The 24311-nt window shown below is 33.0% G+C and overlaps 1 protein-coding gene across 1 annotated transcript in view; it reads right to left on the bottom strand.

Moving 5' to 3' along the window:
• Nucleotides 1–24311, bottom strand: part of LOC145679411 (uncharacterized) — a 102895-nt gene that overhangs the window by 33454 nt on the left and 45130 nt on the right. Inside the window, exon 6 of the mRNA XM_081749993.1 lies at nt 11597–11816. Coding sequence (XP_081606119.1) covers nt 11597–11816 — 220 coding nt within the window. The remainder of the gene's footprint in view (nt 1–11596; nt 11817–24311) is intronic.

The following is a 24311-nucleotide window of genomic DNA, read 5'->3' as shown; positions in this document are numbered from 1 at the left end:
TTTGCAATGCATTGTTATATTCCATCGATTTTGCAATGCTGCTTTCATTCATGTAGTTGTCCCAGCAACATAAAACCAGTATCGTTATCATTGTGCTGTCTCAGCTTGCAGGCGCCGAAGTGTCACATTGTGCTAGTGAAATGCTCCTGAAAGTTAAAAGTCGTCTGGAACCATGACTTTTCTCCACACACCCTTTTTGTACAAGCAAATAATGAAACAGTGCTAATGTTTAAGTATCGGAACAGCTGAAGATATCTTAGACAGGTAAACGAGATTAAATCTAACGCAGTCTATTGCCAGCGATAACTTCCAGGGTTTATAAACTTCATAGGTGCTGTTGTTGAACCTAATATAAGGACCAGAAATGGTAGAAAAATCATTCAGAAGTCATATTTTGAGTGTAGGTTTGATGATCAAAAGTGATCTATGGTGTGACCCATTATCCAGTCTAAAGCTGGAGAAATCACTGTGTTATAATTTAGTATGATTTTGTTACTAAAAATTAGTCCTGTACTTGAAGTGATAATAAACATGCTCATTCTTCTATGTGTATATTTGCATCTACAGTATCGCCTTTTCAACAGTCAAAAGTATAACTGGACCTTCTAGTATATACTTTTTAAAATGTCTATTTTACATTTTACAATCAATCAATTATCTTTGAAATTTAATGCACATAGGAAAGAAACATTCTTTTATATACGTTCAGCGTGGGTGCTCATACCCCAAGTCCTTAGACGAAATCCGAAAATAACTCTTATATTCGAATGTCTCCCCTCAAATCCACATCCAACTTTCTCAACAATTCTGAATTCCAGCACTTCCTTCTGGCTGTAACATTGGCTAAAACATATTTCCTGCGTGAAAGTTTCCATACGTTTTTGAAGGTACTAACTATTTTATATGCATGTTCATTTTTTTTCGTCGATCCTCCTAAAATGTCAGTCATTTGCTAGTTTATATAGTTACAAACAAGGAAAGAATGTGTAGGAGGAAAAGCCAGAGACAGTTGAAATATCATATCGTTTAAAGTAAATATACTTTCTGCCGGTTAGGTCTTGCTTTTTCCCAGCTATGGCTTGTAATTTAGACCATCTGTATGCTGAAGGAACAATTTACGTAACACTAAGTTATTATGGGTATAAGCCATACAATTTTTCAATAAATGTTAGTTGGCTTTGACTTTCAGCAACAATTACTTTCCACAACGTTAAAGTCAACTGTTTTGAACAAAGCAATTTGTACGCCCAAACCTATATGCAACCCACATAGCACTTTTGTATTCTTGGTTGTCGATTTCATCGATCAAATTCGTGACAAGGAAATATGGATACTAGATTCAGGGAGAGAAGATAACTGTTACACTACTTCTATTACATAGAATTTAAAGAACAAGTGAGATTTAAATTTGAAGTGATATTCTTAGTACCAACAAATACTATACCAAATTACAGGAATTTAAAATGGTATTAGTGAACTATGAAAAGTAAATTACCTTCAGTAATATGATAGCTGCACGACGACATAGCCTTATTGTGTCTGGACATATATTTAAATATTATATATTTAATAAGAATTATATATTTAAACAGAAATGATTAATTTTCTGTTTTGGACTAGAAATTCGTTTAGAGTCTCTAATCACCAACTGAATTGTCAATAGATAACTTTACGCAAGCACATTATTGTGTTGGATGAGGCGTAAGTCAAGGGTGACTATGAGTTGATTTTAAGCAAACTATCTACAACAGTCATTCTGGGCAAAGCAAACAGCACATTATACTTAGTCCTCAGAGAAGGTTTAGGAATGATTAAAATTTTCGTCAGATTTTGAAATAATGTTCTGTTCTTAGTGACCATAATTTCACATTTATTCTTGCGCATTGAGATAATATAAAGACCTAGAGATGTCCTGTTGCGAGATCTTTGATGGTATCGAACTCGCATATATCGAATCGGTCAGCCTAATTGGAAGAGGATAAAGAGGTGATTTTTAGTAAGGCTCCATAGTAATTTCTATCTGTTTTATTGTTGATTGTCTGTGCTTCTAGAAAAAATGTAAGAGGGAAAAAATCAACGTTTTTTGGAATTTCATAACATGTCAAAGGTAAGTCATTTTCTTCCTTCTTTTACCCTATAACAGTCAATAATACCTATGGTTGTGTACTTGTAATAACATTGGGTGAATAGGCATATGCATTGTATTTACACTGTCAAAAGGCTCATAAAGACTACTACCTAGAGAAGTGTCAAACTTTATTAAGTTTGCTTATTTATTGAGCTATATGTTTATGAGTTGTTTCGTATATACATGTAGTATATGATTATTTTTGTTTTGGTGGAATTTGTTAGTTAAAAATCACAGGCGGTACTATTTACCTTTGAAATTAATAATTTTCGATTTGGTGCCTTCAAGCGTAGAGCGGATAACGTAAAGGGTTGTCGCATTTGATATTGTTCAAAATCTACGATAATTTTTAGGCACTTGTTCCAAGTTTGACTTCCACAGATTTTCTTAATTTCCACTTCGCTTACATCTGCACCATTAGAAGGATTATGCTTAGTTAAATACCACAAGAGCAGAGCGCCGAACCACATGACAAGTAATACAATATATAGCAGAAGTGTAGATAACTAGCCCACCATATCTGTACCACTAGTAAGTGTAGAATTTTCTAAAAGGTACAAGGACCAAAATGTACTAATTGGGTAGTTTCGCAGTGTTATTGTGAAGTTTACGCACTTCTCACATACAGCTTTGCCTTTGGTCTCGTATTACCAATTAGAAAGTTCCCAACTGCTAGGTCCCCATCATTATTTGTACGCATGGTCCCCACCACTATTTATACGCCGACTGAGACTTGCGAAATACGCCATCTTGGGAGAGGATGTCTCTAATCGAACGCTACAATCGAGAGCACGGTCGAATTAACACTGCGACATAGGGAAGGGCATCTCTAGATCTTTATATTATCTCAATGTTCTTGCGATGGAATAATTAAAATTCTCTGATGCTTTTTATATTTAAGTTTTATCTTTATTATTATTATTATTATTATTATTATAGAAGTTGTAAATAGTCCACTCACACCTAACCATGTTCTAGTGCAAGGGTGCTCGAATGAAAACAATGTCAAGGTCAATGAAGCGAACGACATGTCATATGAGCGAGTTGCAAAAAATGTAAACAATAGTGAATGGAAGGTTGTAAGCCAACGCTCCAGGCGTATTAATCCAGCAAAACAGCCAGGAATCATAACAAACCATGAATCACGTGAACTTACAAGAAGCTCAAATCTAATGCAGGGAAGAAGTGCTAGTGATAAACTAAAGGTAAACAAAAAACCACCTCGTGTATCCGCAGTGTTTGTGACTCGACTTGATCCTAGTGTTTCGTGTGATGAGCTTAGTGCATTTATTAAAGATAGTGCAAACATTGAGGTTGTTAAGTGTGCCAAATTAAAAACAAAACACAACAGCTATTCATCCTTTTACGTTAGTGTACATGAAAAACATTTTGATACTGTGTGCAATTCAGACATGTGGCCTGAAGGAGTATTGTTTACAAGGTTCATGGGACGTTTGAAGGATGAAATAGTGGTACCCACGTCAGCAAGCGATCGGAATGGAAAAGAGCAACAACAGGTAACTAATACATAATCAATGCATACGAGATATTTACAACTGTACTATCAAAATTCTAATGGTTTGAACACAAAAGAAAAAGAATTTACAGATGAAATAAACTGTGAGAACTATGATTTTTATTGTATAACAGAAACGTGGTATAAAGAGGAAAACTGTTATCTTTCTCAAATCTCTAGAAACTACAGTGTGATACGAAAAGATAGAAATCTAACCCTCACAAATAAGTCTAAAGGTGGGGGGTGTTTACTCTTAATAAAAAATGAATTTTCTTATGAAATCCTTAATCCCCCTGACGAATCATTAGACATTATTATAGCAAAAATTTTAATTCCTGACAGTACTCCATTGATTTTATGTTTAGTTTATTTCCCTCCTGACATGTTACTTCAAGATTTTAGTAACTACTGTGATTGGCTATGTTCTTTTGTATTGACGAAAGATTTTAATGTAATTATATTAGGAGATTTTAACGCAGGAGGCATAGATTGGATTTCAGGTAACATCACAACTGATAATTATTATTCGAAGAAAAAAGCAGAAAAAATATTTGAATTAAGCAATATTTTAAATTTAAACCAGAAAAACAAGTCATATGACCATAGTAATCTGGGAAGAGTATTAGATTTGTTGCTGACAAATTTGGATAACAGTTCTATGCATTTTGACATCCCACCACTGACTAAAGTCGATCGCTTCCATCCCCCATTCATGTTTGAGTGGAAAATTATAGATAGTGGCAAATATTGTCCCGTTCCTCAGTACGATACATATAATTTCAAACAAGCAGATTTCCTAGGTATTTACAAGGGCATTAGAGAAATTAACTTAATAAATAATTGCAGTAACAGTGTCAATGAAACCACTGACCATTTATATAATTTAATTTATTCTGTATTTAACGAGCATGTATCTAAGAAGTCAATTGGTTGTAAACAAAAATATAAGGATCCATGGATGACGCGAGAACTGAAAGCACTAATAAACAAAAAAACTAAATATTTTGTTAAAGCCAAAAGAACAAATGATGACGTATGGTATCAGAGATATTCAGACCTAAGGAAACTTGTAAAAAAGAAATACATTGAAGCAAGAAAATCTTATTATTCAGATTTAGAAAATAGTATTTTTAAGAACAGCTCATATTTTTGGAACGTTTTTAAAAAGTCTGACTGTAAACAAGTACCTAAGCAAATAAATTGTAATGGTATGCTAATTCAAGACACTATCGAAATTGCTGAAGTATTTAAGAGTGTATTTTATGAAGCTTTTAATTTAGAAGTAGGTCAAGAGGTATTGCCTGAGAATATCGTTAGTAATAGTGCTCTAATCGGAATTCCTACCGTTACTGATTTAGATGTAATGGAAGCAATTAAACTAATTAAACCGAACACTACTCCAGGTCCAGATAATATTCCTTATTATGTAATAAAAGCTTGTGCAACTGCACTTTCAACTAATTTAGCAAAAATATTTAACGTTTCATTACGTACAGGTGTGTATCCTTCAATGTGGAAGCAAGTATATGTTGTTCCGGTATATAAATCAGGTGATAGACAGATTGCAAGTAACTACAGGCCAATAACTCTTGTCAATGCATTCTCGAAGATATTTGAACTAATTGTCCATAAACACATATATTTTAATGTAAGAAATATCTTAAATGAGTCTCAACATGGTTTTTATAAGGGCAAGTCAATTGTAACGAATCTAATTCATTTTGCAGACTTTACCTATAACGCACTGAAAAATAAATTGCAAGTCGATGTAATATACATAGATATATCAAAAGCTTTTGACTCTGTCAGTCATAAGTATCTCATTAGCAAGTTATCAAATATTGGTTTATCACCTTTGTACACTCGTTGGTTTGAAAGCTATCTGTCAAACAGAACTTACGAAGTTAAAATCGGACCTGTACATTCTAGTGTAGGCTATGTAAAAAACGGAATACCACAAGGGTCGCCCTTGGGCCCTCTCTTATTTTCTTTATTTTTAAATGACCTGACAGAAAAAATAAAATACTCTAAAATTCTCCTATATGCTGACGATATGAAGTTGTTCAGACTAGTCAACAATGAGTTCGATAATTATTTACTGCAACAAGACTTAAATGCAGTAAACACGTGGTGTAGACATAATTTTCTAAAAATTAATGATAAGAAAACAAAATTTATGACATACACCAATAAAACTCAATATTATGTCAGTAAATATGAGGTCAACGGTGTACAAATTGAGAAAATAAGCATTATTAAAGACCTAGGTATTACATTTGACAGTCAGTTAAAGTTTTCTAATCATATAAATTGTATTGTACAAGGTGCCAGAAGGATAATAGGTTTTATTTTTAAACAGTGGCCTGTATTTGAAAGAGATAAAACGTATGTATTTCTATATAAATTACTTGTAAGACCAAAATTAGAATTTGGTTCGGTAATTTGGAACAGCATTTCTAAAACTTTGACAAACAAGATTGAATCTGTGCAAAAATGTTTTATTCGACTGCTATGTTTTAAAATGAAAATGAGCTATTACTCACATAGTTATGAATATTGGATTGATTATTGGGGTATAGAAAGCCTTATGAATAGACGAAAAAATTTCGACAGAGCATGCATGCAAAAAATACTAGATAACATTTATATCAGTGAATATTGTTTACAAAACATAGGTTTTAAGGTGCCAAATCATAGCATAAGAAATACCATGATTTTAGTTCCTCTGAATTGGAAATGTGAAATTTTAAAAAGATTGACACATTCTTTAAGCTCATTTTAGACTTATTGTATTAAGCAATGTGAAAGTTTTATGTGATCTGACTAATAGTTTTTAATCAATGACGTTTAGAAACATTAAGCCAAATGTAATTTTATGACTGCTGTTCTTAGCTTCTTGTTGTTTTAGATGGATGGAAAACTTGATAACTTTTACTGCGTTGACAAGGAATTATTCTGCTTAGCTGACTTTTATCTACATTGTGTTTTATATTAGTACCCTTCTTTTTATTGTTTTATTTCTTATTATTTATTTTTAGTAGTATCATCATTCCATTGCATACTCTGATACCAAGTGCTGTATTTTTGCCAAAAGCTGTTCGCGGCACTAAAATAAAGATTATTATTATTATTATTATTATTATTATTATTATTATTATTATTATATTTGAGCTATTTTTCTTCATAGTTTCCTATTTTGTTATTTATAATTTTAGCTTTATCACGTTGTCTACTTTAATTTTTGTTTTATCTTTTATTTTAACGGGCTAGTGTTAGGTTTATCTCTTTGGGAAGTTTAGTTTTAATGATTGATTTTGCACTTGGGCCCTTTTATGACGAGCATGTCTCGGCCATTTATAATTTTATGACGGGAAAAAATAGCTACTATGCTGAAATCCCTCATTAAACATACAGTTAATCAATCAAAAAAATATGGTTCTTTCCCATTTTATTCATAGACAACAAAATAGCTCAGATTTATACATTCCACATAATTTTCATGAAGATATGTTTAATTAAATAAATTAAATAAACAAATAAAACTCCGATGATGAACACAGTCTGTGCTTCTGAAACGTAAATTAAGTAAAACGTGGATGGAATGCCAAAGGTAGAATTTACTTAATCACGAAGATTTGTTTTTGATTCTACCAATTTTCAAAGCTAGTTATCTCTTGGAAGAATATAACAGTAATTGAGACCTGAAGTATACCCCTTTGAAAGCATATCGAATTAGCTAAATTTTCAAACGGGATTATTATTGTTATTATTATTATTATTATTATTATTATTATTATTATTATTATTATTATTATTATTATTATTATTATTATTATTATTATTATTATTAAAATAAGAAACTTGAGAGAAATGATTTCCCCTTCGGTATCTACAATTTAATAAATGCTATGGAAGCTGAGAAATTATCAGGTTTTAAATTGTATATATTTGAGTGTTAAATACTGATTTGTTCAAGACGCAGCCAATATTGACGCAGAGTGTTCAGAAAATTTTGTAAAAAGTAAAAAGCTCTTTATCTTGCAAAGCATAAGTGATAAGTGTGACAAGGTGATTGGTCTGGATTATATAATTTTCTAGTATATATAACACAACTATATATTTGCACGATGAAAAACACATATGCTACTTAAAAGCTGGTATATTATGTAAACCATCATTGCATTTTTTTTTTTAAACTATTTGCCTCTAAAATGTTAACTAAGTGGTTCACTCTATGAAATATAAAGTTTCTCCTCTCGCTCCGAACTTCTTTAAAGATCAGTGACAACATGGTCCGAAGAATTGCACTCATCTTTATCAGCTTGTTTTCTTCTAAATATGACAACCCCTAATTAAAGCTGCTCTAATGTCCTCCTACTCATCCCACCGAAAATATTTGCCATCCTGATTTTTTTTTTTTTTTTTTTTTTTTTTGGCATTTCGATCGAACTGTAAGTACACATACAAACTAATCACAGTATAAGAAAATGCTAAATCTAAAAGTATAATCTCCTTTGTTAGAACAACTTTACGTACCAGCAGTACCAAAGTTACGCCTATTGTTATATTGGGTTTCACATACCTCGTGTAAAAACAATCTTTATGTAAATATACTTAAAGCATTATCAATAAGACATTACTTCCACTCTTCTGACTTGTTTCGATTTCCTGCTTTCACTACGAGAAATAATCGACCCATGGTTGTGGACTTGGGATACGAAAACATTCTCTGGTACAAAAAGTCTAGATTACTGTGTAGCCACCTAGACACCTATCGAATTGGAGTGTTTTCTGCCTTTAACCCGTACCTGATAAACTTTACTGAAAGGCGAATGAGCTAGTACGACTCGAGGGCAATTGCTGTCTATAGATAAGAGTGATCAAAGCCCTCCACGGAGCGATATGGGAATACCAATTTCAAAAATCCACTAAAATGCTTCGTACAAAAAAAAAAAGATAAGAAAAAGAAAAAGAAAGAAAGAAAGAAAAGAATAGAAAAATAAAAAAGTGTAGGCACACTTCTGATTGCAAAAGCAACTTCTCACGTTCACCACTGCAACCCATTTGGTCTGACATCTTTCAGCAGACAATAATGTTATGAATGTTGTAAATTGTCCTATATCCCATCTTTTAACTACTCACTCTAGTCCAAACATCTCATTTACCACCATTATTTCTAAGGTTAATCACATCTGCGACTATCAGAATTCAGGCTGTATTATACAATACATTACCTACAGACTTTCACGTTCGTTTCAAAACCGAAAATCACATTTATATTCAAAGTTTAAAGTATCTAACGCGAGTGAGTATCTCTGAGAAAAAAAAGACTAGAAAAGAGGCAATTATATCTATGATCGGAAATTTGCCATTACTTACGAAACAAGGCATCATACCAGATATACATGCTAAAGTAAAACTTGAACTCTTGTCTGCCAGTTTCAAGAAGAACGTTACCTTCAACTTACCGAGTACCAATGCGTTTTTCTGGCATCACTCTGGAAGTGTCCCACTGTAATAACGTCTAAGAAAGAGGTCGAAACAGAACAATGTCTCGAAGGTTGCTCCTTCAAGAAACGTTTGCGGATCAAGAACAATGCACGACCAACCTACATGATTCGTCTTTTACACTGATTTCGAGGTCAAGATTGAGAATCTGCTTCAAAATAGGGTTTATGTTCTATCATCGCCGACAAAGGGTTGCGCCTCCCCATTCATCATCTTCTGTGACAAACTTACAATCAGTTTCTTACATCGCACATCGCAAAGTACAAATATTTGAAATTGCGATACCGTTTTGGTTTAAATTCCATATTCCTATAAGGCAGAAATGAATCATTTTAGAATCTTTATTCATTAATTTATTTTTACTCTTCTTTTGATTAAGCTTTTTATTATTTAGTTTCAGAGTTAGATGTACCTACAATGCTTAGCTGTACGTTCAAAGCTTAGGATTTAAGTACAAGGCATATGTCTTGCTCTGACAGCTCAATTGCTCTATCACATAAGTTTCCAACTATTTCTCGAATACATTAAGAAAATACATTACAAAACATATTACTTAAGTTGATAATGTGTGAAAAGAAAAATGTAAAATTAGATCTATCACGTTTATTTAGTGCAGCATAACTTCAAAAACAGCAAATTTACATAAATAATTTGTTTTTAAATCTAATGGAAAATATTTTCAAAATACATATGGTATTTCTCAAATCATATATTTTTAAAACACGTGCATATGTAAAAATAATAGCCTCTTAAAGCAAAACTTAAATATTTAAAAACAACAATCTTTCAGAAGATCTATCTTCGTCCCTAAGTAGGGTTTCAGCAAACGAAAACCTACATTTGAACACTTACTTGCAAGCTAATGTATTAAAAGGTACTACTGACAAATAAAAGGCACAGTGCTCTAGAAAAGATTATGGTTGTTAATAATTTCCCAACATGACTATATTTTTGGATAAAATAAAGTATTTTATACGTGAACTTTATTGAGTAAAGTAAGCCATACAGTATTTTGAAATTTGAGAGATCAATGAAAAATTAGTATAATACGTATATAATAATAATCCATTTATTTTTAACAGCAATATAAATACGTGCTCACTATAGACCCCTAATAGTGGCGTAGAGAACGTGCAAACAGTTAATATAATTTACCGTGTATAATGCCTCCCCACGCTTTTCAGCCAATATTATAAGTTGAAGTGTTAGTTCCAGCCAAACCCGCATCTTTTTTCTGAAGTTGTTACTTCTTTTCGTCTTGATACATCGCATCAAATGTAACTTAAGAATTTGTATTAGACATTGACAAATAGCCAGTAACAAGTGCGAAAAAAGCAGAAAAAATCATATTAAATTTATCAGGTAAATACTCTGAGAAATAAATTCGAATACTAATAGAAATATGACCCAATAGCATCTGTCTATAAGGCAAAGACGTACTAACAAAATTGTCATCATAGAAAATATTTTGCAATAAACTTCATTGTTTTTTCATCAAGTTAACAAGACAGTTTCGTTTCTATTAATTGTGTTTACACAATAGTAACAATTTCTCTGTTTCAAAAGTTAACTCCACACTCCGAATATACATATTGATAAATATTTTTTTAATTTTTTAAAAATATTATTTCTTTTAAATATTTTACTTATAAATATTCTTTAATTTTTATGATATACAGCGTTAGGCAAAATACATAGTACTGCATTTCATTTTAAATCTCTTTAAATAATTCAAACAAAATACATCTACTGAATGTGCACTCTAATTTTAGTCAGAATTATGGCCTCCGTCTTCAAAGTGTATATCTAGAGTTCATTTTTATGATATATCAACCAAGATACAAACTTTATATAAATATCAAATGTATTCTTATATCATCAATAGTTTTGGATATATTAATATCTTAATTTCAAGTAAGGGAATATCTCGAATATAAATTAAATATTAAGAAAGAGTGACACTCATAAAATTGATATAAGCAGTTGCTGCGAATATAGAACAAACATTTGAATTTCAATACCATCGACAAACTCGGCCTTTATTAAATTGTTTTACACAAAAATATTGTGCACACCAGTCTGATTGTTTAAGAATCTATCAAATTTACCAAAAAGTATTCCTTGAAAAATAAATTTCAAATATAAGGTCGGGACGCTCTCTTAGGTATTATTTTGATACCATCAAACATTTTATTCTGATGTTACTGTGTTATGAATATACCCTAAGTTATTGCCTATAAATCATCACAAAGAACGATTGGGAGAAAATTTGTGTTATTTTATACATCATGAGACTTTTCTCTAAAAATAAAAATACACAGTTTGTTCAACTTTACATTGGAAACGTTTAAAAGAAGTAATTATAATTCTAGGTTTTCATAAAAGCGTTAAACTCAGATTAAATAATTCTAGTTGATACAGCAAAATACTTTCAACGAAAATACACATCACGAGTTAATTTGGTATGGACAGATGGGATTTGTTTGTTTACTTCTAGAGAGCTATCTTCAGTTCTGTTGAGAGCCTGAAATTCAATTCCAACACGACGAATCACACGTGTCATTATCTTTAATAAGTCCTTATCCCCTGCATGCTTATCCAATTCTTCGCACAAGCTTCTAATGAAGGGCGTGCCTTTCCTTGGTGTTCTAAACGCAACATATCCTGAAAAATATAGAAGTATTTACAACAATAAATTCATTAGGACATGAAATATCATTAATATTTTTTGTTTCCTTTTATAATTTCAATAATAACCAGAGTTGTCATATCTATTTGATTTTTGTTTATGAACATTGTTCATTCGTTTATTTTGACAAACTGATTCAATAACACAAGTTACATTGCAAACCAAAGTCAAAATCATTATTATGATTCAAGCCTGCTATATCCACCAAAGGTGTACAAGAAATGAGTCATTTAAACATTGGAATTTGTTTTATATAAGTTAAATTAAGTGGGATCTTTAGTTGAACGTCCCTCGGTTATGCTCTATTGGCTCATACTAATGAACGATATCGTTAGAGGAAAATTGGAGAATCCATTGAAAAAAAGATGCCTGACATAAATTAATATACAACAAACTGGAACCCATTTACACCGGAGGTGGGAGTTCTCCCTAACATTAAACAACGATACACCTGCTCTAGTGTATTGTGACGAACATCGAATAAAGTAATTCAGTTTTGTTGTTGATTCAGCTGTGATGAATATATATCACACACTCTTATATTGCTGTAATATTAATCATGATTCATGACGCGCTTCCAAAAATTATAGCAATATTAAGAATCATTTTGAGCTTATATACTAGTTGGTTTCAAGTTAAAATGAATCTCTTTGTATATACAGGGAGTAACAAAAAGGTGCTGCTAAATTTCAGGGGTTGATTCCTTATGGGTAGACAAGTAAAAAAGTTCATATGTCGGAAAATGCATCGTTACAGAGCTAGGGCCATTGAGCCGCGTGATAGTGTGAAATAGTCACATTCTGAACGTCCCGCAATGTGACTCAATTTAAACTTCAATAGCTCAGCTCAGCTCCCAATTAAGCTAGAAAGATAATTTTGGCATCAATGTCTTCCTGAAGGGTGAACTACGTGTAAAAATCATGGAAATGGCGTGTATATCGTCGTGCAAGCCTGTATTCATATAATCTGCAGCGAGTGCAATCTTTGTCAGCAGCCGACTACCTGCCGCGAGTACGCTTTTGCCTATGATACTTCCAGCAGTATGCCATCAATCTCAGTTTCCCATTCGCAATAGTGTTTACAGATAAGGCTCAGTTCATAAGAGAAGGTATTTTTAATTACCTTAATGCACAAGTTTGAGCGAACGATAGTCACCATGCGATTAGTCCAAAGAGACATCAACAGCAGTTTTTTCTCAGGGTATGGTGCGGTATTGTCGTTGACACTCACATACACTCCCACAGAAGCTGACGGGAAATTTATATCGAGACATTATGAAACCCACACTCCGCGTACATTAAAGAACTTTCTCTGCGTCCGACCATAAAATTGCATATCAGTGGAAAGTTTCATACTTCAGGAAGACATTGATACCAAAATTATCTTCCTAGCTTAATTAGTAACTGAGCTATTGAGGTTTAAATTGAGTCACATTGAGAGGTGTAAAGAATGTGACTATTTCACACCGTCAGGCAGCTCAATGGCTAGCTAAGTAACGATGCATTTCCCGACACATGGTCATATGAACTTTTTTACTTGTCTACCCATAAGGAATCCACCCCTGAAATTTTGCTGTATCTTTCTTTCACAACTTGTACGGTATTTGAAATTTTCTCCGACAGTTCGTCTTATAAAGTCTTAATACTGTATAATTTCTTTCGTTTATTTGATTAAAGTCAGCGATTTTAACAATGAGGTTGTATCTGGTTGAATGTAAAGCTTAACACGAAATTCGAAATACATGCATAAGCAGGAATTGAACTTGTAGTGGAGTCGTAATGGAGTCGTAGTGGAGTTCGATAAGTTAAAAATTGGTACAAAGTTGAGTTTCTGTATACAAATGAAGAAGAGTGTTCTCTACAACATATCCACAATCGGGCAAAATCGGCTTTGGAGAAAAATTCTACTCGCAGTGAGTATTTACAATTTCACCGTTCTTTGTATATATATGTGTGTGTGTGTGAATGGAATACCTTTTGGTCAGTCTATACTCTTTTGCTCGTCAGATACACTGGTTATAAATGATCTGTAATGCAATTTTATACATTGTCAGTTAATTTTATTTTATTTTATATACTACTTTTTTGAAGAGGTATTATAGGTGCATATATAACTAGCTTCAACTGAACTTGTCAAAAACTCTAAGAAGCATAATTAAATTCGATCTGGATAAAAACAATGCAAACGAATCTATTTTATTATTATTATTATTGTTATTATTATTATTATTATTATTATTATTATTATTATTACTTTACATGGGGCTCGAAAGTGTACAGGTACCAAAGATACCTACATATCTCAGCGAATAAATATTTGCAAATTTTGTTAAAACTTTCTATGGTAAAATAATACTACAGCGGTCAAGAGATGCCTTTAATGAATATACGTGCTTCATTCAACGAAGTGATCATACATTACAGTTCACAGACTGATTCGCAGATACAAAATATGGATCTTGTTAAATTATTGAACCTACGGTTACCATATGTAATTATGAATAGTACAACATTTAAAGCTGAGCAATTCCACAATATTATTAGCATTTAACGGGAAGAAACTTTGTCCAAAGATCGGATGTACACCAAATATACACCAATATACTCACTGACTGTGAGTAGAACAAAATGATATATATCAGTGTAAAAGTTCATGCGTAGTTTTAGAGAAAATTGAAAAAAAATCTGTAAATCTAAAATTTGATGCTGAACCAAAACCACGCCACTTATCAAGGTGAAATTCACACTGAAGCATATCCTCAAGAAGCTCTTTACGATGACTCTAGCAAGATGGAAGCGTGTGGTATGGTTAATGAGGTATAATTCAAAAGTATGAGTAGAAATGGCAATCAAAAAAATAAAGCCCAAAACTGCTATTGGCCCCGATGGAATACCTCCACATATTATAAAGGTGTATAGATGCATTTACATATCCGCTATGGACTGTATTCAACCTCTCCTTAAAAACATGCGTTTTCCCAGATAAATAGAAGTCATCTATAGTTTGCCGAATAACAAATACCAATAATAAACATGAAATAAATAACTACCAGCCTATATCAATTTTACCTACTTTCGCAAAGATATTTGAACAAATTCTATACCGATGGATAATTGACCATACGTAACATCACCATATCAACATGGCTTTATTCCTCACAAATCATCAACATCAAACCTTGTAATTATCGCAGACTTTATAGCAAATTCGTTAGATGTAGGATGTCAGGTTGATGTAATATATATAGATTTTGAAAAGGCATTTGACAGAGTCAATCACAAGGTATTGTTGCATAACTAGGTGGGGATAATTTCTCTTCTCCGTTGATCAAGTTGTTTTCATCATATTTAAGCAATCGTAAAGAGTTATCTACAAAGAGTATAAATCAACTGATTATATTGCATATTCTGGAATTCCACAGGGCTCCAACCTAGGTCCGTTATTGTTCCTTTTATTCGATAACAATCTCCCTGATCATACATTATAAAGTGACAAATTGCTTTCTGCGGATGACCTCAAAATATACGGTAGGATAAAGACCATCCATTATTTACAACACGACATGGAAAATATTGGTAACTGGTATCATCTTAACATACTTAGTGTAAACAAAAACAAATGTAACATTTTATCATACTAGGAACAAAAATCAAATGGCATACAAGAGAACTAGAATCTATCCAGCTTATGAAAACTATCGAAAATTAATAGACAACTTCTGTATCCCTACACTTGAACAAAGGCGAAACGTGATAGGTTTCATTTTTCTCCATAAAATAGTACAAAACGAGTTAATTAACGAATCTGATATCGACACTAAAGTTTCATGTCCCGACACCTAAAACTCGTGCTGATAACTGTGTCCTGTTCTGTTGTAAAAAAAAAAAAAAAAAAAAAAAAAAAGCAAGGACCGACGTATTATTAATATCACCAATCTGTAGAATACGCGTATGTTTTTCTTATAACAAAATATGTATCAAATACAAAGAAATTAACATCTGTAATATGACAGTATGTTTAAGAAAACTATTGTAAATTTATTTTGTAATACACGAACAATATAATTGGGCTTATGCCAGTTGTGTTGATGACAAATTAATTAATTAATTAACAACTAAACTTTGTTTTCTGTGAAACTAATATATATTGTTCAAAGATAAGACATATATGAGTTGATAGATAACATCAAGCTTAATAAAATGACATACTCAATGATACACCCTGATGGGTACTTTCCGAGAAAATCAGCAAAAACGAATTTGTATGACATTGAAAATTATTTTATTCATCGCCAATAGTAAATGATAGTTCTGTTGCAATAGATTGTTTATAGCTATATTTATGTACTCTATCTGTAAAATATAATCTGTCAAATATTAGATTGTGTGTGATTCTCCCGACAGTCACACACACACACACAGTCTTAGTAGTGAGGAACATATTGCTTTATTATCTTACAACATTTGGTTATATTTATTCGATTTTCCCCAATACGTTTTCCATACATTTTTCAAAACTAGAAGCCATTGATAAAAATTTACTAAGTAATCAGAATTTTTTAATGTAGATAGTTACATAATTCCGTAATTCATCCACCATTTTTGTTAGTCCGAAAATACATAGTCTGTCACATAAGTATATTTAAAATGTGAGAAATAAATACAGAAACAGTGTACTCAAGGTGATAAATTATTAGGGTAACAGGTTATTTCCGCAAGTATATCTTCTTCAAGCATTAAAATGTGGAACACTTTCTCAAGTACCTTATCTCGCTATTGATCACGAACTGGGAATTCATAACAAAAGGTAAAATTGTTACAGTCAGAATAGTCACTTTTTCATATGTGATAACATAAATGTAGTATTGGTACTAGTTAGGTAACATTTTACTAAAGCTTTAAGAATAAAGATTTTTCATGAATCATTTATGTCAAAGAAGCACTCAATATTCCTGCGCTTTTAATTTAGGATGTAATCGTAGTAGTTATAACGTTTTCAGTATCCCATCTTTGAGTTACGAGGACAAAACTCTCTATCTGAGCTATCCAAGATAAAAGTTGTGTTTCTTTACATAATCAAAAGGTTCATGGAAATGAGAATAAATAACTACAGGGAATATTGAATTAAAATTGAAATTATTCTTTTGTACGGACGATTGCTTCAGTAGGGGAGACTGGGGACAATTTTAACAAATTTTACATTTTATTGTTTTCTCACATATTTATTCTCCAATAAGTCTGAAAATTATACAATATTTTAAGTGAAGCTTTGTTTCTTCATTCAACTTGCTTCATACATGATAGTTTCTAATATAGAAAGTTAGGAAGCATTTTATGACAGCATCTGTCTTGTTACAAACGTCCCCGTGCCGGGGTTAATTGTAACAGAGCTTTGGGACAATTGTAACATGATGCTTTTAATGAAAAGTACAATATATGTGGCATAACAAAATACTACTAATAATAATACTGATAGGTTTGACAACGGATGAGGACAACAAACTAGGAGTGTGACTACATCCCCAGGTATTTAAAAATATGCAATTTCCAAGCATCAATAAGATGCATGAATGATGAGTTACTTGTTACCGGTACCATGCCATATTAGCTCGAAATAACTTTTCTTTGGCCTAACTTATACATGAACAAACAAGCCAAGATTAAAATATGATGTATCACAAAAATTCAAGTCAGTGACTTAACAATGGCGTTTGGCGTCCCTAGGCAAAATCCGTAATGGCGCCGCCATATCCTCCCTAATATGTCCAAGCGCACTGCGGCCCTAGGCAATGTCTACCTTGCCTACCTTATTATCATGCCACTGTTTCAAATTCTAATGATACTGTACTAATAGACATCCACACTGCATTTGTAACCTCTATATACATTCCTCACACAACGATGCGAACAGGGAATGGCTACTGTGCGAGAGAAATTAAGTAAAACAAGTGAAAAGTTATATTGTTGATTATTTCTGATAAATCAGAAAGGAAGCCTATTTGACAAACGAGTCTTCAAAAACTTATAGGCTATTTAAAGACATCTCATGGAAGGAGCATATTGAAACATTAGCCTATTCTAAAACAACATTGTAAAGCAGTGATCCGCAATCAGCAGCAAACGTTTGTGAGGTTGAAGGTACTTTAGGAATAGCGAAGGGGCCTGTTGTTTCGTTCTGTTTAGGTCAGAGATGTCATTCACCTACAAAACGGCTGTTAAAAATATTGAAAACAATAAAAGGACAATTCTCTTGTGTTATTTCTTGTCCTTTTGCTGTCGCTAAGTCACAAGCTTCAAACACGCTTATATTTTCATTTTAGTTATATTCAACCGCTTTTAAAACTTTTAATTCAAATCAAACATTTCTTAATGCTCTTTCCACCATCATCACAAATTTCATAGAATTTTTTTAGGTAGGAAAAAGATGTAGGAAACCATATCCGCAACTTTATCCGCTATCCGCATAGAAACGAAATATATATCCGCATCCGCGCAGACCTCTAATCATGTGGCATATCAAATAGCACTGAAATGTTACCAGGAGTTCATTGGTGTTAGCCATTCTGTAGTAACGCTATTGTGAGTTGAGAAGTGACATGAAAGAAAGTCGTGAGGGGGTATTTGCACGAACGTCGAAACAACCTGTTTGCCGTTTGGTGCATTGACAAGATACAAGAAAAATGACCAGAAATATCTACATGCAAAAAGCGACAAGTACCAGTACGTTCTAATGAGAGTGTCAAAATTCGCATATGCTTTAAACCATATGCAACATGTTGGCACGGAATGTGCATCTAGAAAATAGAGTACAAAGAGTATTTGCACATGCAAAGAGTTGGTAATTTTGAGGTGTTAAAGATCGTCGTCAGTGGATTAATCGACGACGGGACAGTCGTCGTCACGTTAAAACACCCAAAACAAATGAGGGCTGGGGATTACAAGCAAAATTAAGATTGGATCATATATCATCACATAAGCAAGTATACTGATAAAGGTTCATACCAATCTATGAAGGTTAATTGATGTGAAGAATATATTGATTGTGATGAAAACACAAGAGCTGTTCACAGTGTCCACACTTGAAAAAACAGGGAGCATTGCCTAATGCTGCTGACAATCAAATGATGTTTCATAATCAAAACAAAAGTACATTGAAGTCTGAAATTTTCCTGGATGATTCCAAAATATCCGGCCATGTAGAAGGCATGATTAAAGCGGTGACAGGGAGCACTAAACTGGAAGTACACAAACGCTTGGAGACAGATGTTGTCGTCACGATGCCATATATGAAACTCATCAATATGTAACGCAGCATCCGTTATAAACCTCACGTAATGTTTGTATGTGCTAAAGAATCCAACGTCTAGAGGTTGAATACGTCCAATGCATTTAGAAATCAGGTGCGTATCCAATCGAAAAGTGTATGGGGTTGACAATCCAACCATATTATAGTTTTCATTTGCAAGCCTACCATGAAAATTTTAGAGTGATCAGTAAAAAAAATTAGCTGGGGCCCGGTCCCCTGCCCCTCGCGGATACGGCCTGGGGGTATCTGTTTCTTGTGAAACTTAATGTTATCCGGAACGGTGGAATGTATCAGTTTATCATTTTCGTTACAAGACAAAGAATCAACCAGCAGCAAGATGCGATTCTCGGGCACATGTTGCCAAATACTTCCTGAAGAAAAAACCTTGCATCATCCTTGAAGAATCATCCTTGCACGTATTTGCTGATTTTCTATCAAGTGCCTTGACATTCAAAGGAATGTCAGGCATCTTTGCAGGGAATTGACGATCTTTGACGATCTTTCCCTTACTCTCAAATATTATGCATGTAAACACACGTTTTCTTTGGTCTGTATGCAAACCAGAGTTCTTCAAGCTTTAGTTTTTGCGTCATGCTAGCGAGACTCACAGAGTTTCTATGAGTGCACTTTGTATGTCACTTCTCAACTCATAATAGAGTTACTACAGAATAGTTAAGACCAATGAACTGCTGGTAAAATTTCAGTGCTATTTGATATGCCACATAATCTACTTCCTTTTTTACACTGTCAATCCAAATTTAAGATGGTTGTTTTCAATATGGCGGCCATGATGTTTATATTTCACAACATATAGCAGATCTTATCATGGATCTACTACTAAACATTTGACCTTCATTTCTATTCAGTAGTACCGTAGCTTTCTGTGTTGTTAAGCCCTACGGTCGGCCATATTTCTGCTGGCTCTCATACTTCTCCATGTTGCCCTCAGCCGCTATAAATTTGCGTATGTACATAGTTTCACACTCTCTTTCATATCTGATACATGTCATACATCAACTCGAGTACCCCATTCGGGCCCTTCCCTGGTGAGTGAGTTGTAGCCCTCTGTTACGGTCTACAAGTAGTATTGGAAAGAAGCTTAATTATATCGAAAGATGATACTAAATTAGAGCCCCCAGACGTACAGTCCTGGATTTACACAATCTGTTACCCCAAAATTTTTGCGCTACTTAATCGTTAAGTAATTTTAAAAAATCCTTGAGATCTATAAGGCAAATGAAGTCGCAAATTTGTCGATTGAAAGAGAATTGGCAGACGAAATTGATTTTGATCTGTGGTTTCAGTGTTCAGGCAAACGCATAAAATTCGTTTTGTAAACTTGGAGTTTGTAAGTATAGTGTAAAGGTACTGTGGAGTGCCAAAAAATAAATGTATTTAATTAGTGTTACTCGCCGACTTTTCTCTAACTGATAATTAATTTAATAGGTAGCATCGAGATTATTAGCGGAAAAGTAGGTAAATCACGACTTCTTGGAACGGCAAAATTGCGATCATCCTTAGGCGTCGTTAAATCAAGTTATGTCACTGGATTCAACAACCAATTCCTCAAGAACATTTTGTAAACAGTAAATGAACCACTTTCCAAGATAAATATATGTTTGATCAATCTATATGTGCTAAAAAAATATATGCATTGTAAAAGTACAAACAACATAATGGCGTACGACTTTGTTGCACTAATAGCCTAAATTGAAGAAACACTTTACGTGGATGCTTTGCAACTAGAAATTAAAATGCCGTTAGTGAAGAGAGGTCACCTTAGTAATTACTAACGAATGCAAAGTATCCTTCGCAAAGTTCGCGGCTCAAAGTTGTATATCTTATTTTCGCATGCTCCGGATGTCATCTATACAGCGCGAATTTGTAAATACCAACTGTCAAATTAGGAACTCTTTACGATATTAAAATCTTAAGAACTTTTTACCATCAGTGAAAGATATAATCGCCACAATACAAAGCAGAATGGCGGCGGCATATTTAGACCATTTTAGAGATGAAATAAGGGAAATTTATTGAGGATAGCCTTTATTGATGTCATCATTACTTTGTTTTTTTAACTATTTTAAGTGAAAATGAATGTTTTATTTGGTTATTTATAGAGGACAGGTGTTTCGTTATAAGTTAAATCGTGTTTTCGGTCTATTTATGGACTTTGAAAACATTCCAAGCAACTACACTGAACAAATACACGAGGATGTTTTACTGTAGGTGCTCGGTTATCTGTAATTAAATTAACTGGAGTAACTAAATTAATTAATTGAAGTAGCTGAATTAACTCTACCGTATAAGGAACCCAAGTATTTGCCGCTGCAACATAGCAAGTCCTCAAGAATATATGAAGGGTCTTTTTTGCATCATTTTCATTGTAAGATTTTCTTTTCTTATAAAATAGGCCCAGGAGAGAAATCCGGGGTTGGAAGTATTCTACAGCATACATTCTTTCCAACAGAAAAATGGTAAATTTCTTGTTTGGTGTGTGATATCGATTTCGTTGTGTCCAAAGTCGTCACAAGAATGAAACCCTTGCCATTGAAATTCTGGCGCGTTATACCATTTCTGCTTCCCAGTTTGAATAATTAACTTCCGTTTTAGTATGTTCCTGTTTTGGATAGTCACGCATATTTTTTATTTGTGCTATATGTCTGCTTTTTATGTACACATTCTGCTCCATGAAACAGCCTGATTAAATATTCTTATATCAAGCATTCGTTCACGTAATTGAAAGTATTGCAGGGCATCCAAGGCAATCTTCTTCCACGTAGTTTTGTCCCAGAATTAAATGGAAAACTTCATGGATACCGAGATCACAAATCCTAAGATGGACGTTATATTTTCTCACGCAATACAATATTCTTGTTTTCCATTATGGTGTTGTTACGCCCTTACCTGGTGATGTGCATTCTTCTTATTGTTTAGCCTCCAATATCTTGCTTCCAAAACAATTACTTATCATCAAAATTTATTTTTTCTTGATCTACTCTGTTATGTTTATAATGGGTTGCTTCCCAAATAGTACCAAATCTATTAAAATATTCTCAAAAGAACTATTATATCAAGAAATGTAATTATTTATTTAAATAATGAATAAGTATCGGTTGATTAGATATAACTAATATGCTATTAAATATAAAAAGTTGTAGATATTTCTTATTATTAAGATAATGCATCCAATTAATAAAATTAATTCTGGGAATTCATCAAGAATACCATTGTCCTTAGATGTACATTCCTCTTCCTGGTTACATGTTTGCTTGGTTAACTTTCCATCCAATATCTTGGTACTATCTAGTTCAATAGGAGAACCTTCTTCACGTTCTATAGCTTTATGGCAGTCAGGCTTCTCATCAGAATTACTTGGAGCTTCTTCTTTAACTTTGAAGTCCTCAGGAGGGTCTTGATTTTATATGTAAAATAAAAGAAGGCCGATCGTGAAAATTTGGAAGAACGAAAAATAAACATTTTTTTCAAATGTTTCCATTGATAAAATTTCCTTCAAGTTTAGTTTCCCTTTATCTATGCTGCGATCTTTATGAGGAACTAGTTTCCAAGTCTTAGCTGAATCTATTAAAATATCCTTAGATGAGTAATGGTAATAATATTAGAAAATCCAATTATTTATTTGAACAATAAAAGATGAAGTTGAGAAGAGGTAATGAATATTTACTGAATTCAACATTTTGATGGTTATTCGAAATATTTCTAACTACTTTTAAAATAAAACACTTTTGTCAATGATTTATCGAAAGAATAAAATTAATTCTGGTAAGTCAATAAAAATACCATCGCCTTGTGATGAGGATTCCTCTTCTCGATTGCGTTTTTGCTTGGTTAACTTTCCGTCTAAATTCCCGTATCCTGGTGAGTTACTGGTAACTGGTTCAATAGCAGAGCTTTCTTGATGTTCCATAACTTTACGGCAGTCAGACTTCTTATCAGAAGTCTTTGAAGTTCTCGAAGTTCTTTTCCTAACTTTGGGTTCCTCGAGAAGGTCTGGATTTTATATGTAAAATAAAAGATAATCCCAACTTAAAAATTTGGACTAATTAAAAATGTATGTTTCTCGAATGGTCTTATTGATATAAATTCCCTTAAATTTTACTTTTCTTAATATCAATATGATTTTTGTGGTGATCTACTTGTCAAATACTTGTCGTAGATGTAATTTAGAAATATTTATTGAATGTTAGATTTTTCAGTTAATACAAATATATTATTACTCATTGTTATTAAATTAAAACATTTTGCCCAATACAAAGAGTGAAATTAAACCTGGTCAGGTCAGTTCTCAAAAATTAAATTACCAAGAATGAAAAGTAATTAACAATCTTCCCTTTGCAGCAACTTTCTCACCTCCCAAACATTAATTAAGTTATTTTGCTTTCGACGTAAGCACTTTTTCGCTTATAAATGTCGAGAGATACTGTAAATTAAATAATTTACATACGTTAATGACGTAATTTATACAAACAATTGATGTCTCCATACTTCGGAAAACAAAAGTATCAATAATTGTACAGGAAAACAGCACACAATTAAGTTCAAAAATAACGCATCTTGTATAGCTTGCATATACTTTTCCTACAGTAACTTTATTGCCTTTTTGGATCAAAAGATCCAATATATTTCAGGCAAAAATTTTCTTGTAGGTCTCATATCTCGAGAATTACATGCAGTGTAGCCAAACCCAAATTATCCCTTACTCAGAATGATGTCCTTATTCCGTAAAAGAAATACGAAAACGCGATTTAGGGGCCGTTCAAAAATGTCGTGGCTCCTGACCCACAAAATTCAATGTATTTCATTCAACCAAACATTTTCTTGTACGCCCCAAATTTTGAGAACTACATGTAATGTAGCTAATCCGAAACTAACAATTAACTCAGTATAATGAGCTTGTTCATAGCCGTCTTTAGGAAGGCCCCGCCATGGAAATTTGGCAACGCAGCGCGAACGTCCTATCGGCTGGAACATTTGCCTTTCGGTAAATGGTGAAAATCGCACGCTGTCAGTAAAAGGCGTTGGTATTTAGATGCTGTAAAGTGTCACATTTATGGGAATTAGAGGACAGAATGCCAGATAAATGTATTATGCCTGGGTATCAACGTAATTACACTAAAACAATTAAGAAAGAAGAATATGTAAAG

Source organism: Thermobia domestica, chromosome 1, assembly GCF_964235325.1.
Source record: "Thermobia domestica chromosome 1, izTheDome1.hap1.1, whole genome shotgun sequence".
NCBI lineage: Eukaryota > Metazoa > Arthropoda > Insecta > Zygentoma > Lepismatidae > Thermobia > Thermobia domestica.
This window is presented reverse-complemented; position numbering and strand designations above follow the sequence as displayed.